This window comes from Seriola lalandi, unplaced genomic scaffold (assembly GCF_002814215.2).
Source record: "Seriola lalandi dorsalis isolate HSWRI2012SDOR001 ecotype SW California unplaced genomic scaffold, Sedor1 jcf7180002051200, whole genome shotgun sequence".
Taxonomy (NCBI): domain Eukaryota; kingdom Metazoa; phylum Chordata; class Actinopteri; order Carangiformes; family Carangidae; genus Seriola; species Seriola lalandi.
Genome location: NW_019521753.1, coordinates 184,409 through 196,908, shown reverse-complemented (window position 1 = coordinate 196,908; position 12,500 = coordinate 184,409). Strand labels below are relative to the sequence as shown.

General features: G+C 43.4%; 1 protein-coding gene across 8 annotated transcripts in view; it reads right to left on the bottom strand.

Annotated features, from left to right (window-relative positions):
* Positions 1–12,500, bottom strand: part of LOC111649545 (transcription factor COE3) — a 68,775-nt gene that overhangs the window by 52,107 nt on the left and 4,168 nt on the right. For all 8 annotated transcript variants that reach the window (XM_087172010.1, XM_087172012.1, XM_087172011.1 and 5 more), the window contains exon 6: positions 10,803–10,871. In XM_087172010.1, coding sequence (XP_087028136.1) covers positions 10,803–10,871 — 69 coding nt within the window. The remainder of the gene's footprint in view (positions 1–10,802; positions 10,872–12,500) is intronic.

Sequence of the window (12,500 nt, the reverse complement as noted above, 5' to 3'; positions counted from 1 at the left end):
GTGAAGCACACCTCGCCGTCGACCTGATGAAGTTTACTTCTCTCAAACGACAAAAAGCCACTTTGTAGACTAGCCCTTTTTTTCCACAGAGGAAGAGAGGGGGTGATGGCTGAGCACCAATAAAAGAATCATGAATGTTGTTTCACAGAATGACAGGCCTATCTGTACACAAATATTTCTCTTCGAGAAAAATGTAAGCTTCAGAGCTTTTTTCCTCTTCTCTTTTTAAAGGAGATTTGACTTCATAGAACTGACAGTGCTCAAAAATATGATCACCTAAATTCTAAGCCTTGTAGAAAACAGCTGACAAGAAGCACAAAAGGCAGAGTAGAAACAGATTGTTCTTATCTTACAAAAGTGGCAAGTGTTATGTGAGGAAAGCAGCATTTCACCCAGTGAACTAAATAATTTACAAACAAATACACCATTGTCCTACAACCTTGATAAATACACCATCTCTCTCTAAGAGGTCAATGTCAAGCATCCATAACACTCAGAACTGTCTTCTTAAAGCTCCTGGTGTTACGTATGAGAGACTTCTGCCTATCTGTCTCACTCTGTTTAGCTGCAGTAGCTGCCATGCTGTCTGCATGTCTGCGGCTGCCGCTGATAGATCACTCTCCTGCCTACCCCTTCAACCCCCCCTCCTCTCCACACCCCACCATCATTTCAGGGAGCCTGAGAAATGGCTTAGCCATGTGAGGTTACTCAGGTACCAAAAAGGCTGCGACCCTGTGACCCTCAGCGCCGACCTTCCTGACCTGAATGTCATACTTTCTCCCTCTCCAACGGAAAACAAAAACAAATCTTATCATGCGCCTCCGCGGCTCAAAGAAAAAAAAGGAAAGCCCTTATATCAATGTGGTGCTTTGACAATCATCTATCCACATGACCTGTGATTTCTCCGACAGGGTCTGCTTGACACTTACAACAGAGAGGTGACGGCGCGCAGGTTGTCCATCTCTCGCCTCGCCTGCCCTTATCTCCCCTCTTCTCCATCTCTCTCCTCACTCCTCCTTGTGTGCACAACTTAATAAGCAAGCAAGGGGTAGATTCCCATTATGGAAACCCTGGAAAATGGCCCGGACATTTTCCCCCATATCTGGGATCTCCATCTGGAGAAGGCACTCTCGCTCTCACTGCCCCCCTCGTCCAATCTCTGTGTGTGTTCTGGTGAGCCTATACTGCAGAGATGGCTTTCACTCTCCACTGGCTACAATGAGATTGGCCCACCAGGTTGACTCTATTCGAATCGACAACCCATTTCAATAACGTAACAAAACAGAACAGAGTGGTGATGTTGAATAAAACATTTTTGAGGAGTGCCCAGGGGGCAAAATGGGTGTCTTAAATTATCTAAATCTGGAAGACTTTGGAACACTTTAGCAGAAACATACATTTATCTAGACGTAACATAAAATAATCTGTCGCATAATGATTTAATAACAGCGTGCAATTTGGCTCCCCCTTAGTGTTGTCGCAAACTGCATGTCTGTGTCACTGCTCTAACATCAGTTATTCATAACTAGAGTATATGGTTAACAGACTAATAAAGATTACACTGAGGTCAGCAAGTCACTAATCCCCGGCGTTATTAGTAAAAACAAAGCCTACAGCTTTACGCCGTGCACCTCATCACATCTGGGTGCCTATGCACGTGCATAGGGTCCGAACATAATATGGTGTGACTTAAACCATACAATGAGAAGAGAAAATAAATATGCTAAGAGCAGCAGGGGTGGACCGGGCCAGGCCTCTGCGGACCTATGTCATCACTCCCTCTGGTCTCGGCGGTGCTCCCCACCCGAGCGAAAGGCTCAATGATTACGGAGGCTCAGCTTCCCTCTAAGAAAGCAAACCGGAGCTGCAGTCCAAACAAGGCCAAGCCAGCAGCGAGGGAGCACTGCTACACCAGGCAGCTCGGGTTTACCGTCGCCTCCGACCTGGCTGGCCCCCGGGCTTGCATTAGTCCCCCAGCCCAGCCTCTCTAGGACAAACAAACAACCACCACTTACACAGTCAGGGACGAGCAGCGAGGCAGGGAGAGCTGGTGCCACCAGCACTGTGTGGAGGGGAACCTGACCCAATTGGATTTGCTTTATCACCCCATATAATGACTCCCAGACTGGCCTGTTCCAGTGGTAGAAAATAAAAGATTACAAAAAAATCTGCCTGCCTGCCATTCTGAGTTTGGCCCAAAATGGGCAGCTCCCCCAAAACAGATGGGGAGGCATCTCAAAAATGTTCTCTGCCTCTGGGGACGTGTGGTTTTCCCCATCATTATATAACTGTAAACTCCTGGATGTCAGAGATTGGGGATAATAACTTTCAGATGTTGGCAGCCCGGGCCAGCGGTGGGACCTGCTGGATGGGAACGCTTACTTGGCAAAGGGGAGGAAGTCCGAGAGATTAAGACTAAGATGTGACAGGGAGAAAAGTGGATCTGGACAGGACCTGAATTGGTCACCTTATTGTGTTTCAGTGTGTTCAGGATTGTACCGAGCCCTAATAATGACCGTGTGGGAGGCAGAGGCCCGGCATGTGTGTGCGGGCGGGATGGAGAATGAGACACGAATTAATATCAAAACCACAGGAAATCATGTCATCGTGTTAACACGCTGAAATCAAGCTAAAGTGCTCGGGCTTGAACCACCACTTTTAGCATTCCATTTCAATTTTCAGATAGATTTGATATGACAGTTTTAGCACTCCCCATTGCAGTGCAGATGTGCCACTAATTCAGAAACAGACACACCTCCTTCAATAAATGAGTCCTTATAGAAGTGTCATCCCGTTAAACCATTTTTATTGGTTTGTCTCACATGGCGGGAGCGGATCATTGTTCACTGCAGACGAGACGTCGTTGCTGGTTGCCGGTGTGGTCAAGGTTTGGTCACTTAAAGTCATACACCTCTAATGAAATGAAGCATCTCCTCACATTTTTATATATTCCAGCTGGTCACTGCATGGTGAAAAAAAAGCACAATCCTGTTTTTCTTCTTTTTACATTTATTTTTTTTTCTTTTGCTTTAAAGTATCGATCGCAGTGCTGAACAAGCAGAGGAGTGTTTTTTATTGTAAATCAATACTGATCGATCGGCAGCCTGGGTGTTGAATATGGATCAATATCACACCAGGCTGTGGAGGAGATCTGATTTCAATTGGCAAAAGAAGCCCGCAGCAGGTTTCCATCAAGCGGTAATTCAAGACATGGGAACATAAGTCAGATGGATTGATATAGACTAGCCAGGACCTTTCTTGCCACTGAACCAGCACAAGGAAATTTCTGTCATATATCATTAACGCAGTTGGGGCAGGCAGTAAAAAAAAAGAGGGGGAGCAGAGTACCTTAGTGACCCTCAATGAAGAGCATTGGTCAAACATTGAATAAATACTCCATTATTAGCATGAATCTTATGTTTTTTTATACTGAAACTCCGGAATGAAAAAAAAGTCAAACCAACTCAACCACTAAAATAGACGCTGAGCCTCTACTCTCTGTGCACACATGCACCACAGCGTGGTCATGTTCTGTGGGACTTCTGGAACTGATTATGCGGAGGTCAGCTTGAGATTCATACTGTAAGCTGTTATTAATTTACTGAACAAATGTCCTGGAGAAAACTGGTGAATGGTGAAATATTTGTATTACACTTATCGTACAGTCGATCTTTATTAAACTTGCACATTTGTTTAATTCAAGCACCTCCGACAAAATTCATAATATAATTTAACGGCACACGTGTCGCCAAAGTGCATCCAGCATGTGTATATGTTAAAAAAGCAGGTCGCCTCGTTCATTCATCATTTGTTTGTGATTCCTGAACAGAGGGGCACTGTTCCAAATGACAGCATTGTAAAACAATAAAAACAGAGCTATAGTTAGAAATAACTTGTCACTTTTAATAAATGACACTGGTTCAGGGCTCTTTCTCTGGGGCTTCTCCTCCGATACATCCCAGGCACCCCTGGGGCCAACAGAGCAGCCAGCAGACCAGCTCGTTTCCCCGAGGTAACTGATGACCCTATCCCTGAATTCCCCCATCTTTGTCCTGTGACCTCACACCAGCGGGAGCAGGACCATGTCCGATGAAATCTTCAGACTGCTTCCCATCCTAATCTTGCCCGTGTCACACTACAAATTGCTACATTCAGAAAATGGAAATAGATTGAGGGTGGAGATGGAGGGAGGGACTGACAGAGGTAGGGAAAAAAGGGAAGGATAGGAAGGGGAGTGGAAGAGAGTGCATCGACAACCAGTCCCCTAAGAAAAATACTTGAGGAAAGAACGACTCGGGAGATCCCGACAAGGAATCACATCTCAGCGAACATATTGATCTGATTTACAAAACCTCCACTCTAATGCGAAACAAATGGCGTGGGCGTGAACTGGTACTTAACCATAAAACCCCAGCATTACTCCGTCTCCGATGAAATACCACATATATCCCTCACCAGGGCCTAATGTGCTGTTTTACGGCCAGATACGACTGAGGTTGACCCAACAGTTTGTTTGACAATTAGGGGAAACCTAATAAGGATTGAATGGGAGTGAGAACATGCCAAGAGAAAGAAAGGAGACCCTTTTTCAAAAGAAAAAATGGCTAAAAAAACATTGGCCTGAGTGACCTAAATGTGATTCACAGAATCGGGAGCTGTTTGACAAAGCTCTTGCGTCATTAATGCTTTAAGAAACCAAACAACATCTTCAAAACAGCCACGAAGTTTAATTATAAAGGAGAGCTGCTAAATATTTGAGAAAGAGTGGCATGTTTTATTTACTTCAGATTTAATTTCAATAATGTAAGATTTTCACCGTGGTGGCTTATTGCAGCAGAGTGTCAGGGAAAAGTGAACAAATCTTAATAGATGGTTTTTCTTTCCTAATATCAAAATAAATCACTTGCATTTCCCCACAGCTGCATTTCAGTTGCATTAATGCAGCGCTAAACCAAGTCAGTGAATGCAACTGAAGATAGTAAACTTTAACATATAAAAAGGTACACCAAAAAAAAAATCTTTGATAACCCTTTCTTATTTCTCTTCAGGATGTGTGTGTGTGTGTGTGTGTAACCGTGTGTGTGTGTGTGTAACCGTGTGTGTGTAACTGTGTGTGTATACAAGGTCCAGTGTTGCTCTTGGCCCAGCATTCATCCCATCACCCCAGCTCTGGCCTTGTTTCTGTCAGCAGTGAACCAGGGGAGTAAAAGAGTGGGGGGAGAGGGAGAGCGAGAGAAGGAGAGGAAGAGAAGGAAAGAGGGAAAGAGAAGGGGGTGGTGAAGGGGGGAGGGGTTGTCTCCATGGACAGATGGACTGCTCTTTCTCAACACATGTGGAACCATGTTTCGTCTTTCACTGCCGTCAAGCTGGAGCCGAATCCGTCGCTCTGTTGGCCCGCACCACTCTTTCGTACTGCACACCTCTCTCTTTAGCACAGCACACACACACACACATAAGTGCGGTAGCACACACATGCATGCGAGTGCATGCACGCACAGAGACACACGCGCGCGCGCGCACACACACGCACAGAGACACACGCGCGCGCGCGCACACACACACACACACACCACACAAACATCTCCGTCTTTCTCTGCACACATGTTAAAGTCATCACCCCTGCTCAGCGCTAGTAAAACACAACACCCCCGGCTTCTCTGCTGTTGTCAAGTCTTGCCATTAGCTGATGCCACTGGGGAATCCTACCCTAGTGAGGTGGGTCTCCCTCGGGAACGTCAGGCACCACGTTACGTTCAGCCGCCACTCATGTGAACCCAAACATGTGAGCATAATTTGGAAAATATCATTTATACTGTGCGTCTTTGTACGTGTCTTGACATTTACAAACTGCGATAAAACCGACATGAGGGAGGAGGGAATAGAAAACAGGGCGAGAATAATTTGAGGTAATGTTTTGCTTAGTGAACAGTATTACCCAATCCTGGATGTTGGAGCACTGGGAAGGAGGTTCTGGCTCTGAGGCTGCAGAGAGGGTCTGGGTTTCATTTTTCGGCAAGTGCAAGCCAAAGGAGAGCTGCCAAGTACAGCTTTCGCTCTCAACACTTCCTGCTCTTCCTACTCTGGCTCAGGAGGAGACAGGCTTCACTCAAACATCATGTCGACTTAGGCAGGGGTGGCCAGTTTATTCTCCCATTTCTCCATGGGCGTCAAAAACCCACATCTGTCACATGAATTACACCAAACGCAGCCATAAATAAAACACCACTGTGGATATGTTGTTAAGCCACAAATAAAAGGTGTGTGCACGCGTGCGTAAATGTAGACAAAAAGCATTTCCTATACAAGTTAACAGCTTTAAATGACTCACTGTAAAGTCTCGAGAAACACCGCAGCGCAGGTCCCAGAGCTCAGTGGCATAATGCAAAAAATCCAGAAGGAACACCTGCAGCAATCAACTCTCAATCACAACAACAGTGACCCCATCCACTGCATCATTTTCATTATGGATGGTGCGAACACAATGCTAGATTAACACTACCTACTGAGTGCCATCTTAATTGCCCCTCTGCAGATGCAGTGAAAACATGTCATTTAGGTACTTCATAAACAGACTTCTCTTTGCAGGTTATCAAGACAGCCGCTCAGTGAAAACACACCCTCTTTTCCAATGCTGATGTGCAATTAAAATGGTTTTAGAAATCCTCTTTGACAGTCCAGGGCTTAGCCAAAAATGTAAATGACATTAAAGGAGACAATGAATTTAATTTTGTTTAATGTCCCCTTTCGCTGATTCTCATTTACATCACATTTCCACATAAAGGGCTGACCTTATAAATACTGGCATTTGTTCAGCTTTTGGAGGTAATCACGGTTTTGCAAAAACCAGATGGGAGCACACAAATTTTCCGATTTGTTTCTTAGAAGGCCGAGGGAACCACATGTGAGACGTTCTAAGACTGCAGCCCTTTGTTTCTGGTAAACAACTTGACAACAAGTCAAGTGCACTCTGGGAAATGACCTCGTAGGTGTTCCACAAATGAACGATAACGCAAAGTCATTTAGAAAATACAGGCTCACTAATGAGGGACATAACGGAAAGCTAAGCAAAATTTACATTAGGCCAAAATTTAATTGCATTAACACACGAACAGGTGCGGGGAGGCCTTTATAAATGAGCTAAATGAATAAAAGCCTCCCACAGCACAACCATGTGTGCTGACCAAAAAAAAGAGACAAGGGGAAAAAAATAAGGGGAAATACAAGTCAATGTCATGAATTATTCAGTGGCTGGGCTGCACTCCAAAGGTCAGTGCTCTTTGACCTTTGCGACAGGAAGTAAAAGGGAGTGCCGTGGCCGCTGGAATAAATGGAGCTGACATGTTTAGCTCTGGTCCAGAATCTGTTTCTGAATGGCAGCGTAAATTGACACAGGATGTTAAACTGTATGAACATACATTAAATTCGAAATTCATATATGGGTAGAATACACACTGATAACGCACTCTCTCGCTCTCTGACTGTCTCAATTCGACTTGCATAAATTGCTCCAGCTTCTCAGAGTAAAACGTGACCTTTGAACCCCGGCACACAGAACGAGTCATTTTCTCTCCTCTTTCAACAACATGTGCTGTCTTATTACAAAATCCATGTGTGAGCCTGAACAATGTATCTAATCTTTCACACAAGAGAAGACAAAGTCAATATGCAAGAGAGTGAAGACAGATACCAGACCAGGGGAGTCATCGCAAATTGAGTTATGTTTGGCTATACACTACATGCACTGTAAATGGGAAAACCATCTAATCAGATATTGGTACCTCATCACTATAATTCTAAAGACTCAAATTACCGACTGAATAAACCTGCACCCCCACTTACTTTAAGGCACCATTAACTTATAAATGTGATATCTGTAGCACTGCTGGATTTATAAAGGGGAGAGATGATTACCCCAAACTGCAAAGTGCTGTGGTCATAGCAACAGTGCTACAATTAATCATAAAATAAATTACTGCTTCTTTTATTTAATGTAAGCAGCAACCGAGTTTGACATTTTTAATCTGGTTAGATGTTGGAAGAAAGAAAAAAAAAGGTATGCTCATACTATTGAAGACAATACATTTTTTTGTAAAGCATAATATACTGACTTTCCCCAAAAGATAATGAAATTTGAGTCACAACACATATAAACCCACCCAAATGCAACAAAAATAGGGCCTTTCTTCATCCAAAAATGAGTCTGAATAATGCAAGGGCATCAAATGTAAGTGCTGAAATATTTAAAGACCAAGCAGTGCTGAAACTTTGTGACAGCTGTTGGGCCTATATCTAACCAACTTTTTTTTTTTTCTATTTTTTTTTTTAAGAGAATCCTTCCTCTTCAAAAATCTGAGTGAAAATCTGTATCAAAACTCTGAGAGAAAATAGGGTAAACAGATGTCTGGCTTGACCGCAGGAAAATAGGACACATTTGGAATGATAAGTTTCCCAAACTCCGTTGGATATGCCAGATCCATGGGAACGCCAGTTAATGTCTTGCTAGATGCCAGCTAGCTGTGTGCGCTTTCCCCTCTTACCATCTGGGAAAATGTTACAGCGAATGAACGCCATCAATGATTCACTCCAAATCTGTTTCTTAAGGTTCGACCATGCTACTGTTTCTCTAGGAAATGTGGCTGTGCTAGCTGGTTTTCATACTGTAATTGTAGACAGATGAGACATGCCTGATTCAACAATCAAACCTCTCCTCTAGGTTTATGTCACTCAGCTATGTTCTACTCAATTGGAAATAATCAGTTTCTGCCAGCAGCGACCGCAGCACAGGTGCCTGTAATGATGTGCATGAGAAAATGACAGCTGTAACAGAAATGGCTGTAAAACATGGACGCTTTCACTAAAAGCTTACCCATATGCACAGCGGGAATAGTCAAGTAATTGCAGTAAATAATCTTACGTAGGGAAACCTACAGTGTGCTCTGGTCATGTCCGTAACTCACGCTAAACCCTGCAACCTCTCACAAGCACCCCTCTCTGCAAGCCTCCTGCAGTCACTGGGAACCTGTGTGGGTCTGTTAGGGTGAGCTGACGGGCTCATAGTTACGACATGGAGACAATGGGAGGGTCTAATGAGGAACATATGCTTTTGTGTTTCAACAGAGCCGCTCATTGTGCAAGGAAAGGGATACTCTACTCCTATTCAGACTCATCACAATGAAAATCCGAGCCCTCCCTGAGCCAGTTGAGCTTACAATATCCATCCGCTTCTTTTTTCCCTGTTCTTTTTTTTTCCCACCCCTCTTCTTGACTTTAATTCTCCATGCATTCATTTTGCTTATTGTACTTATGTTACATGTTTTGTCCTGCAGATTGAAGAACAATGGTGTGCGAAACTCTAAGCAGTAAAAGGCAGCAGAGCGACACAAAGCAAAACATGAAAGCAGCAGAAATTAGGCAAAGTAGACGTCTCAAGTTATATGTTAATGTTTGCACTATCATCCCTGCACCTGACTAATAAATTAAGAAATCCACTTGGTCCCAGATACAGCAAAAAAAAACAAAACTCTGTCCTTACATTGTCCTAAACACGTCAGTACTTTTTCTTGGGCATGCACCGTGACTGTCAGACAGAATATAAACATTCAACCAGAGCAACAGAAAAGACAACATACAAGCAGCATGCGTGCATATGAGGACGTGTATGCGTGCGTGTGTGTGTGCGTGGGTGTCTGTCTGTCTGCGTGCTTGTGTCCTCCTCTGTGCGTGCATATCTGCATCTATCTGCGTGTGTGTCTGTGTGAGTTTGAGTTCAGACAGCAGTAGCTCTGGTAATCCATCCAGGCTCCCAGGGCAGCCAGCTCCTACTTCCTGATGCATGAGAAGCCGCTGGAGTGGAGTGGCAGCAACAACTGCTCAGCCCTATTTGATTACTAATAAGAGAGTTGTCCCCTCTGTCAGATACCAGGCATTCTCCACTAAGCAAACAGTGATTCCGGCTAGTCAAACATTAGCATTGCTGTCTCTCCCTACTACGTGGTGAGAGTTACATTGAGATCGACGCTCAAATGAAACCCCCTACCTCGCCCCTATATCCACCACACACACACACACACACACATACATACACGCACACTGTCTCTCACACACACACACACACACACACACACACACACACACACACACCTACCTAAACATATTCAAACTGACCAGGACATATAGTTTCACAGTGTAAGAAAAATGTCAATGCCTGAAAGAAGACCATTTATTCTCCCTCTTTAGAAAGTGATGAAGGGCAATATAAAATGCGGCAGATGTATCTTTCCTGAAGGTGCAGAACAAAACAGCAGACATAAAACGTTTATCCCTCCTAAAACGAAACTTTAATGGCATCTAGCTCACAGCTAACTTGAGAGAAGGAAACAGTCAATGAAAAACAACTATTGACAGTGTAAGCATCACTGTCGTAAACAAAGAAAGGAAGCCAGCCAAATAAATGCGAAGTTGCCTAAGCTAATTAGGTGTATTCCCAGCATGATCCTCTAGTGATTGAGCCACCTGTGATTGAACAAACCCTATCCAGGTGGTGACCGCCCCTCAGTGCACAGGTACCTGGGAAAGACGCCCCTCGGCCACTCACACAGAATCACCCACAGTTCCCACACTGTGGTGCTATAAGATGCAAGTCAGCCCAACTGGGCCGTCTGGCACACCGGGAGGGAACTCATTTGTTCACTAGCTGATCCATGTGCCTGCTCATCCATTTAGTCAGTCAGACACTCACTCATTCATTTACTCACTCGTTCCCTCCCGTTCACAAACACAGAAGGAGCTGCACACAAACCTACCTGTCAATGATCACAGGGTCTGATGGGGTCTCGTTCCTGTTTCCACAGCTTTTCTTGTCACAGCATCGGCTATAGGAACATAGACAGGGTGTGTGTCAGAACAAGCAATACTTTGCTAAATAAATAAAAATAAATAAATAATGCACACAAAAGCACATACATTTATGAAGTGCCTTGGAGTGGTTTTGATATTAGGGATAAAAATTGCCATGAGATTTCCTCCACCCAATCTATCCATTCCATTGATGCTGATGGCTGATAAAAATGGTGAAAACAACATGTTGTGTTGTTTGGCTTAGTGTTGGAGGGGAGGGGAGTGGGGATTGGGCCAGGAGGCAGGGGAGTCACTTTTCACAGCTTCAGCTTTTGTTTACCTCTAATTGCCAAGCTGCTATTTCTGAGGGAGATGCAAGGTGCCACCCTCAACCAATATTTCTGCGGGGCATTTATCAATTATGGCCTCAAAAGCACTAATCTATCTTCCACCACATGTTTCAGCCATCTCCTCCCTAAGCCTATAGCTCGCCGCCTTTCGCTTCTTTGATTAGAACTTGAATCAAAACTGCAAAAATAAACAAATACATCATCCCAGCTTCTATGTGAAATGAAAACATATAAACATATGTGAATAGGATTGATTTATGCCATATGGTGCAGACAGAATAACAAAGATTGTGTGCAAAGCTACTGTCAGTCAACCACACGCTATTTAAATATGTCTGATTTACATGACTTTCTAGCAGCAATAATAAAGATGTGTTTTATAGCTAAGGTGCTGCAAAGTATTAGAGCAAAAAATATCATTCAAAACTACTGTATTACAAGCATAAAAAATAAGCTGAGATTAAACGCTTATTCTTATTATAACTGCTCTTATTACATATACCTACTTATCTGATTATAGGCAGCAGTTAAAGCAGTTCTTCATTCAGCAGCAAAACGCACTTCCTCTTGACTAAAAAAAATATTACCTCTAGAGCACAAGCATATTCACCGTGTCACAAATAAGTGATGGATGCATGTATAAATTGAGCGTGAGTGATGAGTTTATGCATGGAAAAAGACAAATCATTCTCAGCTCTCATGCTGCACTTGCTCTCAACCAGTAACTTGAACAATGCACCGGTGCAACAAAAGAGAGGTTAACCGACAGTATCCGAATTCAATGTTCACAAAGCTCATGCTGAGCTCAACAATAACAACAAAAGGCGTTTTTCCTTTTAGTATCAATGACACCGCTGAATAGCAGCGCAATATGAGAGGTGGAGATTTATGTGGTTAAATGACGCTAAAAGGCTCGCTGATCATTGTTGACAGGTGGGATCAACCGAGAACTGACTCTGTGCTAAAAAGAAAAAAAAAAAAAAAAAAAAAGACTGATACATAGCATGCAGCGTCTATGCATAACTAAACAGAGAACACATTGTCTCTGGCAGACGCAAATGATGACATACAATTCTTAAAATATAAAAATAAATAAACTAAAAATTAAAAACATAACTTATGTACTGTGTCACTGGCTGTTTATTACACATTGAGTTTCAATTCACTGCAAAAGACAGTCAGTGCGTTCTCACTGTCATATTCATATTCATATCAAAGTTGAATCACATCATATCAAAGTTAGAAATGACAGCAGCTCTCTCTCTCTCTCTGTGTGAGTGTGTGTGTGTGTGTGTGTGTGTGTGTGTGTGTGTG